This window comes from Schistosoma haematobium, chromosome ZW, assembly GCF_000699445.3.
Source record: "Schistosoma haematobium chromosome ZW, whole genome shotgun sequence".
Lineage (NCBI taxonomy): Eukaryota > Metazoa > Platyhelminthes > Trematoda > Strigeidida > Schistosomatidae > Schistosoma > Schistosoma haematobium.
This window is the reverse complement of record NC_067195.1, coordinates 33,435,831-33,458,168: the sequence shown is the minus strand read 5'-3', so window position 1 is coordinate 33,458,168 and position 22,338 is coordinate 33,435,831. Positions and strand designations below refer to the sequence as shown.

General features: G+C 34.0%; 1 protein-coding gene across 2 annotated transcripts; it reads right to left on the bottom strand.

Annotated features, from left to right (window-relative positions):
• Positions 1 to 5,144: 5,144 nt before the first annotated feature.
• MS3_00003343 (uncharacterized protein) lies at positions 5,145 to 19,908 on the bottom strand (the record flags this gene model as incomplete). Of its 2 annotated transcripts, XM_051211108.1 has the most annotated exons (6): positions 5,145 to 5,487; positions 12,650 to 12,781; positions 14,297 to 14,453; positions 15,457 to 15,875; positions 17,121 to 17,285; positions 18,546 to 19,908. In XM_051211108.1, 6 exons carry the CDS (start codon positions 19,792 to 19,794, stop codon positions 5,204 to 5,206), a joined length of 2,406 nt encoding a protein of 801 aa, XP_051071142.1. The 2 variants fall into 2 exon arrangements, with proteins under 2 accessions (XP_051071142.1, XP_012796782.1); XM_012941328.1 differs by lacking the exons at positions 5,145 to 5,487; positions 12,650 to 12,781; positions 14,297 to 14,453; positions 17,121 to 17,285 and having other exon boundaries at positions 15,319 to 15,875; positions 18,546 to 19,788.
• Between the last annotated feature and the right edge of the window lie 2,430 nt (positions 19,909 to 22,338).

Here is a 22,338-nt window from a genome sequence, read left to right as displayed (position 1 = left end):
TAGTGCAATTTATAGTGTTGGTATTCACTAATAAAATGAATACTAGAGAATAGATATAAGTATTTTGTAACTTATTCGTACAATAATTACAACTAAAATTACCAGAACAACTCCAACTAATTGAAGTTTGTCGTGGATATAATGTTGAATAAAATGTTCACTGATATTTCAAAGATGACTTCATGGATAATAAAATATGATTAACGATTAAATTTTAGCAATAAATTTGTTTATACATTAAAACGGTACACTATCTTATGTTAAGCTCTGATAAATGATTATAAATATATAAACAAAATATTCACAATTCACTGGACTTCTTTTCACCTCGAAAATTATTAAACATGTTCGTTTACCTAAATTAGGTTCGATTTTTGTTGAATTGGCAAATGAACAAAATATGTTGTCACCCAAAATAGAGATTCATTTATCTAGTCTTAAAATATGACCACCTGTTTAAAAGACTAAACAATTGGATTACTATCCATTTTCATTTAATCAGTTTTGAGTAATGATATAACATCCATGACTGCAGGCTTTCTTTAATATCAGTTATAATTTGTCTAATTCACCTAATTTATTTTCATCTAATTCATCAAGCGATAGTTGTATTAGTCTTCAGAATTGTAATTTTAACATTCTTAATAATCTCGCAAAATTTTCTCACATTCTGTGATAATGCTAATCAGTTTGAAGTGTTTTTTCTTAAAATTTATCCTAAATTCTTTAATCTCCTTTTTAAAGCAAGTTATAGATTAATGTTTTTAAAGAAATTAAAATTAAATGCAGTCTTTGCACAGAATAATCCCCATCCCTGGTTTTAATATTGATTATCAGCTTTGGAATCACTGATGACATTACTAACTTTTATGAGTTCCCAGAGCAATATAATGTAAATATTCAGGTTACTCATAATGCATTTTCATGTGAATTCGGTTGAACGCTAAAACCTAACCCAGCTATTATGTTGAATATATGTTATATATATATATCACGCTTATTACAAGCATATTAATCATTGGGTTGATGTATGTTTAGCTTCCTTATCGTGTATAGTCGCCTACTTGTATCAAAACCATATGTGACCTCAAACATTATAAACTGTTTTCATACATTTTTCACAAATATTTAGCTGGTTTAAACGGGTTTACAGCATGATAATTATGCACTGCTCAATTTTATACTTTCATAATTTGTAAATCACTCAGTGTGATTTTTTGAAGTGGAATTATTTCTCTTACGGGCTGCTGAGTTTTAAACGGTTACATTGGAGTAACATAATATATTGGTATCTAGAAAACGTAACATTCAAGTTAACGATCACCAAATTCATGAAGGTTTTGGGATATCATCATGTTAACTAATTGTCAGTTTTAATCCCTACCGGTAATTAAATGTTTAAACATTAGTCCTAAGCCTGTGTATGGGTTGTCGAAATCGAGATGTTTACCTGTACACCAGTGAGATAAGGATCAGTGTTTCAGTACACGCTACTAAAAAATAATATGTATCATAACCTGATTTTTCTGGGGTTGATTATTTCAAAAATATGACTTACTTCATGTTATGTATTAGTGAGTTTATTTGCTTGGATTTGAAGGAAACTCACATTTATTATTTAGTGAATATTAATTGATAAGTGGTGTAAGCAGTACGAGATATCTTAATAGGATCAAATTAAACTCACTACAGTTTTGGTGATAAAAAAATTAAAACCATGTTCTATGAGAAGTTTGATACTTTCAAAATCGTAAACAGCATATAATCGCAACATCTTACAAACATTTAATTACCCAATCGAATGTACAGTTTTTATTTAGTAAGGTTACTTTATTGTTTTGCCTATGTACTATGTGTGTATATAAATTAAATAATGTTCAATCGCATTTTGAGTGACATTTCATAAGCTACAGTTTTTGCTTGACAGTATTTCATTTTTGGATCTATATGATTTTATAGAAATTCTGAAACAACAAAATCCCTTGATTGGATTACGATACTACAGCTATCACCAGTTACCTCAAAATTTCAGGAAAAAATCAATGAATATCAAACAGCATGTAACCTAATTCCAGGGATTACCGGCAATTAAATTCGACGAGTGGATATCAGTTAAGAGTACATTATAATGTTAGGTCGGTAACATTAATGGTCATATTCCAAATTCTTTTATGATTATTATGAAATTAAAATGTTAACGATTATTACCAAGTGATCAATTAAAGTAAAGCTCGAAATTCCATCACACTCTCATGATATGATAACCAACAAGAATTGATCATAGAATGTCTCCATGATGTGGCTATTCTTCTCCATTCATACTTTCAGTTTCGGCATGTCAAAAGAATAAAGTACTGCTCAACTGAAAAACCCGTTCAAAAACCAGCTCTTACAGCAATACAAAGTAGTAACTTAAATTTAGAATACCTAGAAACAACATCGTGGGCATGTTGAAGTACTATAAGTGAACCTACAATTTAAAGATGACTTGGAGACTAACGTTCTATTGAAGGAAATTTTAAACTCATTTCGCAGAACATTTTCTACATTAAAGCTGAGAATTTTGTTCAACGGATATTCATTTTAATGGAAACCATAGGATATTCCTTTTCATATGCACATGTCAATTCATCTGTTTAGTTTAATTTAATGGATGATAGTCTTTCGATGTGAATTATGTGAGACAGTGTTAAATAGTATTTTACTAAAGAAGAGATGATGAAAGATCTATGAGAAGTGTTCTGATTGAACTCCTTAACGTTTTACGATACTGATCCATTAAGAATCCTCTGTACAAAGTTTCCCCATACATTTGTTGTCGATTAATCGAGTAAATGACATTGGACTCAACCTTTCTTGTAGAATTTGAACCCTTCAAAGCAATTATTGAAAGGCCAAATAGGTACGATAGTCATCTAAACAAAACAATATCATCCATCAGAATATTAGTAGAAAAGAATTCCTAAAACCGTTTGGTAGTGTCCACATAGAAGTCACTTGTAGTTGTAAGAAACTCCGTTAGATGCCTTACAAACAGTACTAGTAAAATATGATCAGGCAACTTTGTTCATTTAGATATATGTTGATTTAAGTGGGGTGCATACAAGCCTTTTTAAAGATGTAAGTCTGGCTACTTAAAAACTTACCAAAAATCTCAAACAACTTTTACTTGATGGATTTTTGTTATGTTCTACTGTCAACCATTAGATGTACAGAAAGTCCCTCATAGAATGCATTTGATAACGTTATTAAAATACAATGTGGACAATATGAAACCTATAGCCATACAAGCGGAGCAATAATTTCTTTTTGTAGTTTTACAATAAACAAACAAGATACAACTGTTTGCTGACATATAAGATATTATTAGAAATGTGAAAATCTTGCCGTTATTTGTTTAAAAGGTTGACAATTTTGTGTTCAAGTGTGATGTTTTGCTAAGTGATAACTGTTTTGTACACTAATGCTCGCCTTATTTTGATCCCAATAAAATAACTTCACGTGTGTTTATAATCTAATTTCTTAATCGAGTGTCGTTTTATTTTTACGTTCTGGACATATCTAGGAATTTTTAGTGAGTAAATGAGATTAAATACTACTATTCATCATAAATGTTACTTGTCAAAAAGCATGTGAATTCAACTATGTGAGAAGACTGTTCATTTTATGTTATAAAGTACGTTGTGTTACACTTGATTTGTTTGGCTTTAAAGAGAACTCAAATACTGTTTACTGAAACAACCAGATTAATCCAAAATCTCAATTGATCCTGATAAAGTTTTTTCATAATTTACTGAAATCGTTATACATTAGTTTCATCTTCAGGTGACTGACTTGCTAAAATCGAAGACTGAAGTTAAAATGGAAATAACTTGGAAAATAAATTTTTCACCTCGCTAAACAAACTTGGACACGTATTACAGATATGCTTTTTATCATTGTGCTAATAATGATATCAATGTTACGACAGTCAGTTTGAATAACCTAAAGATCGTATATCAGAGAAGAAAAGCAGGATCGGAAATATTGTTCGTTTGTATGATACAGACTTGATGGATTGCGAGAAAAGGTAATCACAGAGAGATGGATGGGTAAAATATTAAACTATAATCATCAACACAATCATACGTAATGACTCTCAACGGTGCTTTGATTTTTTCAGGTAAATTATTGAACTCTGAGAGGTTTTGTGTTTTAATTTTTGCTGTTAAGAAATGAGCCAGAAAATGTGCTATAGTAATTCTCACTCAATCATGATGATTTATTACCCATGTCACTCATAAATATCAGAAACTGAACTGTAAAGGGACTATAAATACTAAGTAAGATTTTCAATCTTATACTCTCTTGTTCACATTTACATTTCTCTATGCAATTATAAGGTCCTTTAACCTATTTACCTCGAATTTTTCATACCTTAAACAGCTTATATCTGCTTAATTTCAAAATTTACGATGAAGGCAAAATTAATTACCCAACACTGTAAAGACATGTTAGTTTTGACACATTTAGTGAAAGTAGGAACAAAACACTAATTATCCTAAAAGTTTTATTCCAAAATCAGAGTTCTTGATAGTATATATCGTCGTTAAGATATAGTAAATTACGGATTTCAATCATAAGTTCAAATTTAGTGAAATTAATCCAAGCGGTGTGGTATTATTCAGTGTGAAGAATTATATACTACTGTTGACCATTCGATTAAACTCAAAATGTATCATACAATCTTAAAATCAAACACACAGACATTAAGTAAAACCCTGGTTCATTATTTTTCTGTTACTAGATAAATTACCAAACTTTTGAAGGCACAAATTGATAAATTAGCATCCACCTACATTGAATATCCTATTTTGTTTCTCTTATGTTTGTATTTTAATGTGTTGTGGCGGAGCCAAAAATAAATATTTATATCTAAGACATATCTGTATTTTAAACCAACAACTTAAAGTATGAATCTGATCTACTCATTGTTAGTGCTTTATAGTGATTAAAATTTAGGATTTACTAAACTTAAGGTTTAGTACCAAGAGTATTGGTCATGATACGAAATAGCGACGCCTTAAGACCTTTATATTGAAAGGAATGAAGCAATTACAAAAATTGGTGATTCGGTTTCTTTTCAGGCTTATAAAATAAGTACAAAACATGTGTAAGATATATTTGAGCATTTAAACAGGACGTTTTGAAATGCGGTCTGTTTTTATTTTGTACTGATATCCTTCTTGATTTCTTTCTCTAATAATTCCTCGATAAAAGAATATAGTGAATTAAATGATGGCCTTTTATCTGGTGAAATATTCCAACATTCAAGCAATTTGTTGTAAATATTAATAGGACACATAAAAGTTTCCACACTTTTTCGTTTGGGAACCTCATACTCATCATCTACAGGTAGAAGAGTTTCTGTGAAGGATATTTTCAATATGGGACGAGGTAATCTGTAACCTGAACACACGCGTACTTTGACTTCATTGACAGTGAATTCTGAAATTGTGGTGAAAATGGAATAAAGATTAAATACTATGAAATACTGAATAACCATATGAACCAATAAGGAATAAAATAAATAACTGTTAATAGCTAAGAGTAAAATTCTTTGTGTAAATCCTAGCAATTGTGTGATGCTTTTTATTTTAGTGTTTAAATAAAAACGATCGCCTACAGATTTTAGGGGGATATAAAAGCCATACTGCTATCCAGTTATTCACTCTTGAGAGTCAATAAACTTTCTATTTTAATAGTCTTTTAAGTAAGGTTTTGTGCTAAATCATCTCACCAAGTTTATAAGACAATGTTACCAAGGTTTTGATTCACACCATCCTTATCATTAATGTGGTAAGTTTTCTTGAGAATAATTACCGAAATTCCTCTGTATTTATGGCCAAATTCTTTTCTCAAACAGTTCCACATGACAAGATTTATTCACCAACCAAGTTCAGACAATCGGTTCTCTTTTAAACCATAAGCACTATTATAATTTAGTGAGCTTATAGTTCAGACTATATGCAGCACCTAATTACATGTCGCATAATTCTATTCAGGCCTTCTAAAGAGGACAATTTTCAGTTATTGAATCATTTTGTAAAGACACTAGTGCCTATGATATTAGGAATAGTGTGTGTGTGTGTGCCAATAAAATCTGTGTTATTTATGCGGTGGTCTTGATTACTAATGTAAACAGGTGCAAGAATGATAATGAATCACTTGCTTATTACTAGCTTTTTCTTTGTGTAAATTAGTTAATAACGTTATAGGATTTTAGAATGTGAATTACATTTGTGCAAATGTATAAATCATCAGATAAGAAAGGTTTTCGTATTAGTTATCGGCAAAACTTGGTTAACCTTTTAATACATAAAACGACGACAAACCATCACGATACCAAAAATCACATTGATTTTCATCGTATTTGCACGTAAAGTTGCTTTCCTCTGTCCCTAGTGAATGAATAACCACATCATTTAAGAAATAAATATGCATGACAGTTAGTCTAATTAAGTGATCAGCAAAGTGTACTGGGTTATACGAAATTTTTTTCTGTTAGCTTTATCCTTAGTTTATGGTTTATGCAACAATAGGTCATTTAATGGAGACGTAAATTCCAAATTATCAGCAACTTACTCAAACGAAAGCGGTAGTTGGCACAAAGAAAATATGCTGCAACACATATGAAAGTAGTGGGTTTTCCTCCTTAGATTTTATAAAGTTCAAATAAAACCAAAGTAAATACTAAGAAATGAGTGAATTCTACAGAAATCGTTACAATTTAATCAGTAAGTTTAATTTATCAGTAGTAGCCCGGAGTCGGACAAGGCTGCTCACTCTCACCCTTTTTCTTTTTTCTAGTGGTTGACAGAATTATGAAAACCTCGACATCTGAGGGAAATCACGGAATACAATGGACTACTTGGATGCAACTAGACGATTTTGACTTCGCAGATGACCTAACCTTTCTATCCCATGCACACACACACTCACACACCAACAAATGCAGCTAAAGACAACCAGTGTAGCAGAAGCCTCTTCATCAGTAGGTTTCAACATACACAAGGGAAAAAGAAAGATCCTCAAATACAACACGGAGAACACCAATCCAATCACACCTCAGGAAGAAAGTCTGGAAGAGGTAGAAATTTTCACATAAAGTACCTGGACAGCATCATCGATGAACAAGCGTGATTCGATGTAGATGTGAAGGTGAGGATTGGCAAATCAAGAGTCACATCTATTCTTCTACAGTTAAGGAATATATGGAACTCAGAACAACTGTCTGTCATCCAATATCAAAGTCAGAATCTTCAATACGAACGTCAAGACGGTTCCACTGTACGGAACTGAAACTTCGAGAACTACCACAACCATCATCAGAAACGCACATGTACTTGTAAACAATTATCTACTCAAGACACTGAATATTTGTTGATTGGATCCCATCAGCAACATTCTACTGTGAGAGAGAAGAAATCAAGAAAAGACGTTTGACGTGGATAGGATATGTATTACGGAAATCACCGAACTGCATCACAAGGCAAGTACTAACTTGAGACCGTGAAGGGAAACTGAAAAGTGGAAGGCTGAAGAAAACTCTGCGTCTGGAATCGGGAGGACACATGAAAAGTATGAATAGAAACTGGAAAGAACTGAAAAGGATTGTCGAGTACAGAGTTGTATGTAGAATGCTGATGAGAAATCTATCCCTCTCCACGAGGGGTAACAGGCGTAATTAGGTAAGTAAGCAGTAGCTCTCCAATTATATTGGGCCGGTTTATGCTTAATAGGCTATAGGGATTCATCAAATATTCCGGGACTAGGAGGAAAAAATCATAATTATTTTGTAAAATTACCCCAGTGTTTATGGTGGATATTGGATAGAAATTTCAGTAATGAAATATTTAAATGAAGGTAAGTAATTTATCATAAGGATACTCAGCGATCAGTAGTAAAATTACTTTCAATACAAGCTTGGAGACGATGTTCGTCAGTGGATAAATCAAGTAATTTTGATTAGTCTAAAGAAGTATATTGACTGTTTCACTCATTTAGTTAAAATCACTGTTCATATCTTGTTGCTAGTATTTAGCGGAACTCCGCCTGTAGCTCTTCTAGAGTTACTGCCGGTCCCAAGCCCGGGTAAAGGAGGAGGGTTGGGCATGGGGTTAGCGTCCCCATCCCGTAGAAAACTAACTCGCTAAAAAAACGCTTACCAGAAAAAATAATTCAAACCATTTTAACTCTGCCCTGAGAGTTAGAAGGTCTTCATTTAGAAGAATTATGACGCTTCATGGTGAAAGCCGAATTCCTTCGGAAGCCACGAGGCCGATGCCCCTTCTAACAACCAGAGCAAAAATTTTTATAGGTACATGGAACGTTAGAACAATGTGGGAAACCGGGAAGACCAGCCAAATAGCAACGGAAATGAGGAGATACAACTTGGCAGTACTGGGAATCAGCGAAACCCACTGGACCCAAGCTGGACAGAAAAGGCTAGCTACGGGAGAGATGCTGCTATACTCCTGTCACGAAGAGGAAAATGCTCCACACACACAGGGAGTTGCTCTTATGCTGTCCAAAGTAGCACGAAATGCACTTGTAGGATGGGAATCCCACGGATCCAGAATCATCAAAGCATCATTCAAAACAAAGAAGGAGGGGATCTTAATGAATATTATCCAATGTTATGCACCCACCAATGATAGCAACGACGACATTAAAGATCAATTCTACGAGCGGCTGCAGTCAATCATAGAGAAATGCTCAAGAAAGGACCTCACCATTCTGATGGGAGATCTAAATGCCAAGGTCGGAATAGACAACACTGGATATGAAGATATTATGGGACGACATGGACTGGGAGAGAGGAACGAAAATGGAGAAAGATTTGCAAATTTGTGTGCATTCAACAAATTAGTCATAGGAGGCACAATATTTCCACACAAACGTATACACAAGGCTACATGGATCTCACCGGACCACACTACAGAGAACCAGATAGACCATATTTGCATAAAAAAAAATTCCGAAGGACAATGGAAGATGTGAGAACCAGGAGAGGAGCTGACGTAGCTTCAGATCACCACCTAGTTGTAGCCAATTTAAAACTGAAGCTAAAAAAGAACTGGACAAGTGGACAAACAGCAATACAAAGGTTCAATACAGCCTTCCTTCGAGATACTGACAAACTCAATGAATTCAAGATAGCTCTCAACAACAGATTCCAAGCCTTTCAAGATCTACTGAAGGAAGAAGAAACTACCATGGAGGACAACTGGAAAGGCATCAAAGAAACATTGACTTCAACGTGTCAAGAGGTTCTGGGCCTAAAGAAACACCATCATAAGGAATGGATCTCTATAGAAACACTGGACAAGATCAAAGAAAGGAAGAACAAGAAGACAGCAATTAACAACAGCCGAACACGAGCAGAGAAAGTCCAAGCACAAGTTGAATACATAGAAGCAAACAAGCAAGTGAAGAGGAGCATTAGAGCCGACAGGAAGAAATACGTGGAAGAATTAGCAACGACGGCAGAAAAAGCTGCTAGAGAAGGAAATATGAAACAGCTCTACGATACAACGAAGAAACTATCAGGGAAATACAGTAAACCAGAGAGGCCGGTCAAAGACAAAGAAGGCAAGCCAATCGCTGAAATTCAACAACAGCGAAACAGATGGGTAGAATACTTCGAGGAACTCCTGAATAGGCCGGCTCCAATGAATCCACCGAACATCGAAGCAGCACACACAGATCTTCCTATAGATGTCAACCCACCAACGAAGGAAGAAATTAGAATGGCCGTCAGACAAATCAAGAACGGGAAAGCAGCAGGACCCGACAACATACCAGCTGAAGCACTGAAATCAGACGTCGAAGTAACCACAAGCATGCTTTACCCTCTATTCAAAAAGATTTGGGAGGAGGAACAAGTGCCAATGGACTGGAAAGAAGGACACCTCATCAAGATTCCAAAGAAAGGAGATCTGAGCAAATGTGAAAACTACAGAGGCATTACACTACTGTCAATACCAGGGAAAGTCTTCAACAGAGTGTTGCTGAACCGGATGAAGGATGCAGTAGATGCCCAACTTCGAGATCAACAAGCTGGATTCCGAAAGGATCGGTCGTGCACAGACCAAATTGCAACACTACGGATCATCGTCGAACAATCAGTTGAGTGGAACTCGTCACTATACATCAACTTCATTGATTATGAAAAGGCATTCGACAGTGTAGATAGGAGGACATTATGGAAACTTCTTCGACACTACGGAGTTCCTGAGAAGATTGTCAATATTATCCGGAACTCATACGACGGACTACAGTGCAAAGTAGTGCATGGAGGACAGCTGACAGATGCATTCCAAGTAAGGACCGGAATCAGACAAGGCTGTTTACTCTCTCCATTCCTCTTTCTTCTGGTGGTCGACTGGATTATGAAGACCTCGACATCTGAAGGAAAACACGGAATACAATGGACAGCTCAGAACCAATTAGACGATCTGGACTTCGCAGATGACCTAGCCCTCCTATCACGTACACGTGAACAGATTCAGATAAAGACAGCCAATGTAGCAGGAGTCTCTGCATCAGTAGGCCTCAGCATACACAAAGGGAAAACTAAGGTCCTCAAATTCAAAGCGGAGAACAGCAATCCAATCACCCTTGATGGCGAAACTCTGGAAGATGTAGAATCCTTCACATATCTGGGAAGCATCATCGATGAACAAAAAGGCTCAGATGCAGACGTAAAGGCGAGGATTGGCAAAGCAAGGATCGCATTCCTACAATTGAAGAACATATGGAACTCAAAACAACTTTCAACCAATATCAAAGTGAGAATCTTCAATACGAACGTCAAGGCAATTCTACTGTATGGAGCTGAAACTTGGAGAACTACAACAACCACAATCAAGAAAGTACAAGTATTTATAAATAGCTGTCTACGCAAGATACTCAACATCCATTGGCCGGATACCATCAGCAATAGCCTTCTGTGGGAGAGAACAAACCAACTTCCAGCTGAAGAGGAAATTAGGAAAAGACGATGGAAATGGATAGGACATACATTACGCAAATCGTCAAACTGCATCACGAGGCAAGCTCTAACTTGGAATCCTGAAGGGAAGCGGAAAAGAGGAAGGCCAAAGAACACATTACGTCGGACAATAGAAGCAGATATGAAAAGGATGAATTACAACTGGAAGGAGCTGGAAAGGATTGCCCAGGACAGGGTTGGATGGAGAATGCTGGTGAGCGACCTATGCTCCTTCACGAGGAGTAACAGGTGTAAGATAGATAGAAGATAGTATTTAGCGGCACTTGAATTCCACATGTGATATATGAGTGAACATTATAACTATGCTACTTCTAGTATCATTTCAACCATAACTCTTAACACTATTAAGATTTACAGAAAGTCGGAATACTGAGGTTTAAAAATAGACGTTATATCTTAGTTTGTACTCTAGAATCTTAACACCTGTTTACAAACCTGGACAATAAAAGATTAGTGCATCATACTACTGTTCAGATTATTTATTCAGCTAAGATATATTCAACTGATCCATTGTTTATTTCAAACAAAAATACGATTTATTTCTGCCAAAGTAATTAACAAGTTCTTATGGTTTATTTTTTAATAATTGAACTAAATATATTGTAAATTTTTCTATATGAAATATTAACTAAAATTACTTGTTATCTTGATAACCACTTATGAATAACCTCCGTCATTGAATGTTACCGAGAAAGCTATATAGGTACTTTAAGTTTTCATTTGTTTAAGAAAAGGTTTAGTGTCATTTGGTTAATATACAACAAAATGATGTACCACATGCAATGTACATCTTATTACCTTTACTTAAGGTTCTAAAGCGAATAAATCTTTACCATTCCTAAAGCAAACGTCCTGGATAAACTGAGCATCTGCTTATGATTGTCATATTGTAAAGTAGGATTTACCTACAATACACCGAATGTAGATGTTCACCACGAACACAACTGATTAAGAAAAAAAATAGCAGATATGTTTTTTGAATATAATATTTAATAAGCCGATTAGTGTTATTACTATCAAAGATTTTTAGCAGTGTATAGTTTATTGAATGATGATATAATGAAGATGAATGGTGAGTCTCATTTGACTGAAAACTCGTCTAAATACCAAGTATGTCATCACACTTAAATTGTTTGTCTTACTTTGACGTAAATTGCAGTAAACATTGTCAGGTTTGCCAGATTGTACATATAATGTGTTGAATTTGGGATTACTGTATCGAAATCGATCACTGAATCCCATGAAACTAATGAGTTGGAAATTTTGGTTGTATATGGCCTAATTTATTAACTTAACCCTTCGCAGTCTAATGTGTTTCCTTTATCGCCCAATTTCCTAGTTAACTTGGGAATTCAGAGATGGCATTCAATATTGTGTTCGAAACTTCTGTAGTTTGGGTTTTTACGCAATCTTAAGGATCCCATTTACACATAAACCGTTTCATATATTATTATAACTAATCAAATTCTGTGCAGAGTGGCAAAGCTAGTATTTTGAGTGTGAATATAGTTTACGCCATATTATTGTTAGAAATACAAAGGACTTTTGTTTTAGGTTACATAAGAGTAAGAAAGCTAATAAACGCTAACCGACCTTTGTAGGGTAATTCACAGAAGGTTAATATTTCATGAACCAGTATCCCAAATGACCACACATCTGATTTTGTTGAATAAGCTTGCTTTAAAATCCCTTCTGGGGCCGTCCATCGTACGGGATATTTGGTTTCTTATGGTTTGTGATTTTTGTTGTGCATTTCGGTAAGGATGACAGACAAATAGAAAGTCATTTCATTATTAAAACAATAGTTACTGAAAAAAACTTAATGGTTGAATTACAAAGTAATTACTTAACAACATTAATATTGGAAGCAGAGATAGGTGTCAGCTAGCAGTGGAATCCAAGACTTGAGTTTCATTTTTTTCGGGATTTTTCAACTGGATGTACCTGTATTCCAGAGTTGGATTCGACTGCTAGCCACCATCTCTGTTTATAATTCTTGTGGCTTAATACCAAGATTAAGGCAATAGGTACAGGATGCACATATCGCGGATGAGACTGATCAGTTGCAATGCTAAAAGTCAATAAAGAAGTTCGAAAAACTAATGTTGTTTCAAGTAAACAAAGAATCAAAACATCAGCCAGTCTGAAAAAAAATACTTTGTTGTAGTCTACTAAAATAATGGTTTTAATATGGATCAATTTCTGTCAGACGTACGTATTCATGCTTTTTTTCTAAGTATGTTATAGTCTGAAGCTCAAGCAAGCTTAATGATTGGTGATTCTAGTGGATTATTTTTCCAGCTGTTCAGACTGCTGGTGTAATCACCCATATATACCTTTCGAGAGGAGTTTTGATTTTAAAGGTTTTTAAATAAGATTTAAGGGCGGAAAGTCAAAAACGGGTAGATTTTAGTTTTTGTAATGCTTCCCTACCAGATGATCTTCAGTCATATTTTAGGAGAGAATCGTTCAATGACAAATATATCAAGAAAGTTTTAAACTACTTAAGTGAGAGCATTTGAAAAGTGATAGAAAAATCTATCTAAGAGCTGCACATGATAAAATAAGCAATAGAACTTAGTTTCATGTCTCATCTCGAAAAAATTTATGACTGGGAGGAGATACACACATTAAAACAAAAAAGCTATCTTTCTTCCTTTGATATGATAACAAACTGGACAAGTGCCAAGTCGAATTTAAATATTGCCTTCTGATGGCTTTTTTGGGAAAGAATCTATTGTACTAGTCTGGTGGCAAAATTTTATTTCAAGTAATAAATTGTTAGAGTAAGGTGGTCGAAGTCTATTAGTTTATGGATGAATATACATGGTATCACTCAGGAATACTGTTAAAACTGTGTATTCTAAATCATTTTAGAATGATTATTCATAAGCAGTAAAAACACACGTTTGATCTGCAGTTTAGTAATTTATTACTCTATCACTGAAAAAAATACCATATATGTTTGAGCTTTTTCTTGATAAGATCGGAATCACTAATGCTTACCATAACTGATATTCATGACATTATATTTGATTAATTTATTTAAACTTCGTTTAGTTGTTTAGTTTGAATTAACACAAGTATTGACATGAGGGTCATAGTTTTAACATCAAAGGTATCATGTGATACGCATGATCAAACACAATTTTTAAAACACTTATTTGGAATATAGACTGCGTTCAAAATACTATCACATATAAACAATTAAGTGAAATCAGGTGTTATAGTCTAACTTACCCAGCGTTCCAATGTATTCGTCTGAATCACCAAGCAAATGAGCCAAACCGAAATCTGCCACCTTAAGTCTATTTTTACTGTCAACTAAAATGTTACTGGCTCTTAGATCCCGATGAACATAATGCTGTTCCTCCAAATGCGCCATTCCTCCGACAACCTTGTATTAAAAAAACAGAGGTGTTCAAAACCTACTTATTGTACTTTGTATATGAGACTATAGAGAATGTTGAATCGGTAGGTTTACATCATAGCTGTTCAGTGCCTCTTGGTTCTCATTGGTTGTCTGACTAAAATAAGTCCGTGATACTAAACCTAATTATGGTAATTTAAATGTATTAGCAAAGATAGTCACTTGCAAATAAGATAAGCGTTCACAAAAATCTCTGTAGACCTAAATTAACTTTTATTTCAATAAAATCTTTGAAGATAATGCCAGTTTGCCAGTTCACGTTACATGAAACAAATCATACCTACTAGTTAACAATTTTTTGGCATTTTAGTATAAACAGCTTGGCAGCATTTCTAAGTGTCTTGTGGTTTTACTCAAACCAAACTTTCAGACGTAAATCTATGTCGTGAACATGACGTTGTCAGTTTTAGACGTAATTTGTTTTCATAGAAATATGATTGTAAAATGGTGAAACGGAAGTCAACGGGATTATTTGAAATATCAGTACCACACTTCAGAGATGGGCAGCGTTAGTCGTTCATGAATATTACATATGCATATAATAAGAAATGTATAGAACATTAACTGATAAATTATTACTTATCTTTGTTTAGATTTCGATACCTCCATTTTATAAATCTTTGTTCATAAGAGTAGATTTTCATTCAGTTTGTGGCTGAGCTATTTCAGATAATATCTATATCAACCAACAGTATTATAGTGATTTAAGGTGACTAAAAGGTTAAAGAAACAGAAACATGGCTAGCGAAACATTCACTACATAAAAATTTTGCTAATTTTAAATTGAATTCGCTCTCATAATTTTTATTCTTGGATCATTAACTTCAACTGATTATTTTGGAATAGAAGTAACTTCACATATTACTCTACGGAGCGTCTTTAAGAGATTGTATGATATATTGCCTAGTAGAGTGTTTTTTGCTGGTGAAAAGAATTGAGACTGAACATTTATTCCACTTAGAAAACTCACATCTTTCATCATTTCAAGTAGATTCTTCATTCTGATTTCTACAGGATTAAGCTTCTGCATATACTGTTTCAAAGATCCATTTTCCATTAGTTCACTTATAATGTAAGTTGGTTCATTAGTAGGAAGTGTGCATACAGCCAAAATTCTGACTACATTCGGATGATTCAATCGGTGCATAAGTTCAGCTTCATTCAGAAATCTTGCATGATTCATGTTACCATTCCCAAGTAATTTTTTTATCGCTACGGGCATTTGATTATTCCACGTTCCATACCATACTTCACCAAAGCTTCCTTGTCCAAGTTTTTTAATGAATCCAAAGTTATTTCGATTTACTTCTAGCAAAGATAATTTTGTTGGTGGCTCGTAATTTTTCGGATATGGTGTAGTTAAGCAGCAGGCGATTCCATCGGCATTTACTTTATAAGACAAAACGTTGGTTATTACAGCCAAGAAGTAATTAGGATAGCTGATATATAATTGTGACGAGTAGAAACAAAAAATTTACTTACGTTAAACACACGATAACTTCAACAATTTTCCATGATGAATAATAAATGTGAATAATTCTACATTTTCTATAGAACTTGGAGTAGAATCCATTATATTTATAAGTTATTACATTTGAACAAACTAAACCGATAAATTGGAAACTATTTACATAGCGGTCTACAAACAAAACATTATTTCTAATAGAGGTTACAGTTGACAAGAAAGAGTGGATGGGATGTAACAAGTTGAACATCATCCCCATTTCCTTTTTCTTAACGAACCGAATCAGACGATATTTTATAATGCGTTTTATCGTTACTTCTGTATTTTGAGACCAACGACCGTAATTTCATTAAGATATATATGAAGTGATCTGAATACATTGATTAAACATAGTGATTTGCTAATAGTTAATAACAGTAGATCCTTTTTTCGGATGTGTATATTTAAAAACAGAGAATAATATCGTGTAGGTTTGCTCATTTTTCAAGGCACAATAACAAACAATAAACACTATGAAATGCATGACTGGAATTTGATAGCGAACTGGAATTAATTCACAAAAGCGATTTTACTATCACAGAAGGAATTCCATATTTTTTTAAAACAAAAAACTAGCAGTTTTCGTTAAGTATAGTGAAAACGTTATTTGATGATAAGCAAAATATTATGAATTATTGAACATGAATTTACATGGGTTGTGAACCACATTTTGTTAATCCTAAAGATATTTTCAGTTGAAATAGACTTCGATGGATTATAGCTGTTTATGTCATTGGAGAAATTCGACATAGATTATGTTTTCGATCGTCGTTTCTGGAAATTTGTAGCATACTGACACGGCTGTATTCTAGAACCCCTTTATTCACCTAAAAGCTTGATGCTATCTATTTGAAAGTTGATATTTTATTGAACAAATTGTTTTATTTACACCTCACTTTCATAAAAAAATATTTCCTGAACCTGAAGTTCATCTAAGTAGCTGATGGAGTGCAAATGTAGCAAAAGAAGCAACTTAAAGTTTTCATTTTATTTGGGTTCTTATAACAATGTTAATGAACTTTATTAGAAAATTTAATTGTCTAACCTTTATTTCCGATTGTTACATAATTAACTATGACTACTTTATTTCCGATGTTTTGTGAATAGGAACATAATTGTCCGTGATTTACCTGTATAGTGTGCCACCAGTTGATCAATAGTCGGAAATGAAATGCGGCGGAATATATGATATTTTTCTTCTTTCAATCTAAATCTTATTCGGTAATGCTTCACTGACCAAATCAGTGTCGATTGGTCCAAATACCGTACTGATAGAGCGAATGTCTCATCTGAATCTAAAAGTCATATAGAAAACGCCAATAAATTTCATTTGGTTTAACTGCAGATGCCAGTTTGGAGTCATTCATAAACGTACTAACTATAACATCGAAAGTAAAACAACGTTTACCAGTGGGAAGTATCAGTTATCGATATCTAGTCAGTTATTGTTGGAAAAATTTCCAGTTTTTGATTTATTTTATCTTTCCAATTCAAGTCGTGACAAATATTAGTTAAATTTAACTTTGGAACTAACAAGATGCAGATTCATGAAACTCTTCTGTTTGTATTTCTATTTAAATAGAATAAAGTACATTCGATATTTCGTATGTTCGATATTTCGTCTGAACTAGCATTTACGTGGTTTAAGGTTGTATCAGAAAAACTAAGATCCTTTACACGTTACTTAATATTGTAAGAACTAATATATACATAAGCAAGTGGAGAAAATAACCCCTTTTACAATCTGTTGAAATACTACTAGTACAGAATTATCTAAATTAATAATAGGATTATGCAAAGCAGCATGCAGTGTATTATGTGTAAGTGAACTAATTAACTGTGTTTGCTACAGAGATGCTAATTATTTCAATACTAGTTTTTCCAGTTAACTGTATTTAATTGTTATAAAAATTGTGGTGGTTTGTCTGTACAACTTTAAATCAGAAACCAGGACTTACCATTATTTCCAAGACTTTAATTAATAAAATATAAGATACTAACAAATAAATCCGTTTTAATTATAACGACAAATGCAGTTAAGGAAACGTGTTTACACTTGCTATCATAAATAAAATTAAATGCCCATGTTACATTCTAGAGTACCGAATGATTAAGTGTACAATTAGTGAACCTAAATGAATAGCTCTGGGGAACGGTACATACGATTCGCTGTTACATATAATTACTTTTCGCAATCATCTTAATTACATGCTGCTAAAAGCATTTCAGCTAATGCCCCCAACTGGATTTTACGTCTTCACCCCTAAAATATACATCAAGATGGCTGAGTAACAGATCAGTTGTCCTAATGCCCTGATTTGATGAAAATCGTCTTGAAGTCTTCAATCTTCAAGGTCGTCATCATGAACAGATGGCTTAGCTGATACTTTGGTATATAAATAATCTGTTACCTATAATATACGTATATCGTCAGGTAGTTATGCTACATTTACTTAGATTGATATGTATTTGAAAATCATAAATATTTATCGACGTTAATTAATTATGAAAACTGAAAGAATATTTGCGTTGCCGACTCAATAAAAATTAATTACCTGAAGATGGACGTATAATATATGTTCCCGACGGGTTACCCATTAGAAGCAGTAATCTTTCTGCTTCATTTCTGTCAATATCAAACCAGGAAATGTGGGTGGTTAAAGAATCACCAATAATTTGCAAATATTCTCCTGGCACCAATCCTTTCCGTGAACAGTGGTTAGACATATGCTTTAGCTCAATTCTTTCAACTAGCCAGAAATCTTCATCCTTTGTTAATGAGCTTGATCTACCTTCAATTATATTACGTGGAGCCGACACGCGATTAAGTATCAGTAACCTTTCTCCTTCTGAAACATTTAATTCATGAGGGTATTTTTGAGAGTAAGTCATTTTGGCTACGGCTACAAGTGGTTGGACTCGCCTTTGTTCGCCCGAAAGCTTTCGATAATTTGAAATGCTATATGTTGAATCGCCGCTCAAGTTCTGTTTATTTTTGTCGTATAACCATTCTTCATAAAAGGGTAGTACAGGTTCCACTTGATTTTTGTTCAGAGAACATTTAGACATAATGGAAGGGCTAGAATTTATTTCAGTAATTTGTGCACTTTCAGTAATTTTCTCTTTTCTTGGATAAACCAAGTTTATTAGTGGGATTGTCTTTCCATAAACGTTTTCACTGGTTATACTTTTTAATTCCAATCCAGGTGATGATTTTTTTGAGTCGTTCTTTTTGACGTCACAATATAGGTATAAACTTTTTAAATGACTGTCTATTGAACAGCTTTCCATCCCACTGTCCTCGTTTGTAATACCTCTTGTTTTATCAGAATTTCGTTTTACTTCCACATTTGTAATATTTTCGGCAGTATAAGGTAATAGTTTTTGAGTTTCGCTTGGGGTATCTAGTTCTCTGCTCATGGATGGAGTCGTAAATAGTTCCAACACTGGTCGCGCAAGCTGCGAATTCCACTTCATGTCCTGTTTAACTAAAACTGAAGATACGTTTATTTTACCAGTGTTTTGTGAAAATAGCCCGTTACTTCCAAGTGAATCAGGGTGAAAATCACCATTACTTGAGTTATTGTGGTGTGTCTGGCGTGAGAATATTCGTGTGAGTAGGGGAAGTTTTATATCAGAATCCATTTCGTTTAGACCGAAATCATTTGGACTACTTCCATAATCCATTGTCTCACATGTGTTGCATTGCAAAATTCCAGAACTATCTCTTAGTTTATCCGATTGGGGTGCGTGAACCATGTCGTTCAGATCGATACCAGATGGAATACAGTTACCCATTTCCATAAATACACATCACTTGATCAAGGGACTTCTAGTTGGTATGTATTGAATAATATTTTAGTAAGTAGCATCAAAATTTCTTATCTATTCATGATCAAGCTCAACAGATAAGTAATTGTTGTGTTATGCAATAAAAGTTTAAATATTTGGCCTTGTATCTATATCAACCAACCAGGAAGATTGAATTTTACGCCTGATTTTTGTGATACATAAAACACATCAACAAAATGCATGTCAGTATTTTTATCACCACAGTTGAGTCTATTGGTATAATATGAATATATGCCTTAATTGAGTGATATTTTATTACAATCAAATCAATAACCATGAATTAAAAAAAAATTGTAGCTAGATAGTGTACACTTGAGGATTATATCAACAAGCTTCTAATAAATATTTGTGATATTACGAAGCTATGAAGATTAAATTCAATTGATATTGCTTACTTGAATCTTCCCATTGATGTTTTGGACTGAATTTGATCAGTCTCTTATTGGTATATATGCGTATTGCCTCGATATTGCCTTAATTCACAAGTATTATAAGCAAAGATGGATAGTGGCTAGCAGTGGAAATCAAGACGTGCATTTCGTCTTATTCGGGACTCGTCAGCTGGATGTACCTGCATCTCAAAGTTTGTGTTCACTCTTGGACTCGAACCCAGTACTGTTCGCTTCAAATGCCATAGCGTTATCTACTTAGCTACTGATTGCTTTTAGCCACTTGCTTTTGCAATGGGGTGAAGTTCAAATTCACTTGGTATTATTTACTTGAATGTTTAGGACTGCAATTGATCAGTGAACATCAACTCTAAGATGCAGGTACATCCGGCTGATGAGTTCCAAACGGGATGAAACGCGCTTTTTCCTGGATTCCACTGCTAACCACTATCCATCTTTGCTTATGAATCTACAAAGAGTTATAAATAGCCCCTTGTATTATATGTCCCAAATAGTTTATGGAAACGTCAACGAAAACAATATATTTCCGACAAAATATTTTGAATATCCATGTAAGAGTTAGACCACAGTAGTATTTGGCTTTGTTTGAACAACATTTTTAACATAAAGTGTCATCTGACAAACTGCGGCGAGACTATAATTTATGGACGAACTAGTCAGATTTACGATAGCAGGTCCTGGACTTCAGCGCGAAATTCATCCACTCATTTGGCTAAATACCGATTCGGCATTATAAATTATGTCAATTTGTTATGAAAACATTAAACCTAATTTCCAACTCCAACGTTCAACTGTAAATCCTAATTCCTTGCACCAATTTATAACCATCATTTAACAATACTAAGTAGGTGGATATTTTTAAGGTCATTTTAGCGTTGCTCAAATGTCGTCCATAAATTATAGTCTCTTCCAGATATCGTGTCTGCTCATTTATAGGGTAAATCAGCTGTCATTGACTGGAGGCAGTAAATCTTATGTTATCGGTTAATTTTCATGTAATTACTTTAAAATAATCTACTTAGTGAGCGAATACGCATTTATGAGTAGTGTATAAATGACTTTCTATGTCATTCAGTAAATCTGGGGCATGTACACTAGGCGTTTTGAGCTATTATGTTAAGAGATAATAATCGATAACTTTAAAAACCCGTTAAGCTCATAACATATAAGCATAACTTGGAACAGGTGTTTAATTTGACAATGATAATGCGCGGGAATCAGACAAGACTGACGGGAAACATCTTAATCAAGCACTTACAAAGATTAATATACCATTGTTATTTTGGAAAGAAATGGCACATTCATATGATTTCCTTCAAATAAGAAGGAAATTCATGAAGTATATTTATATTTGTGTGAGATTAATGTCTTCGTTAGACGTTATCACAATGTTTTTTAAAGTTCTGTGCCACAGAGTGATATTTAAAACCAGTGACATACAATAAAAAGTTTTCCGGTAGTAAATATTAAATTCAATCATAATAAGGCTAAACAGTGCTCGAATCAAGCCAATTGACGATAAATAATCCTTACGTATTACATTTATCAGGTAGATACATCAAAGTATGGGTTATTGTGTGTATTATCATTCAAAGCACCATCTGGAAACATGTGATGAGCATTCCTTTTATTTATTAAGTATAAATTCAAACACTAATGTTGGGTAAACAAAACATTTCAAATGAGGATTCAGTGTGGATCTCTACATTTCTATAAGCTGTGTTTGGTCATATCCTAACAGGACAACATGAACATAATATCCATCACTAACGCTTTTGATTTTCTTTAAGCTTAAACAAGTTATTCTATTTTTAGAAATGCAAAATCCCAAACAGAATCCTTTAGCTTATAGTTGCTATCACTTGAGATTTGGATGCTAGTTGGAGGTAGTCAACAGGAAACCCTGGACCCGGGTTTCGTGCTACTTGGCACCAGTTCCCTCAAGATTACAGGTACACCTTGCTGACGAGTGCCAAGTAGCACGAAACCCGGGTCCAGGGTTTCCTGTTGACTACCTCCAACTACCATCTAAATCTCAATACATAGTACCCGCAGTGTCGAGTCACCTAGACTGGTGGCCACATTG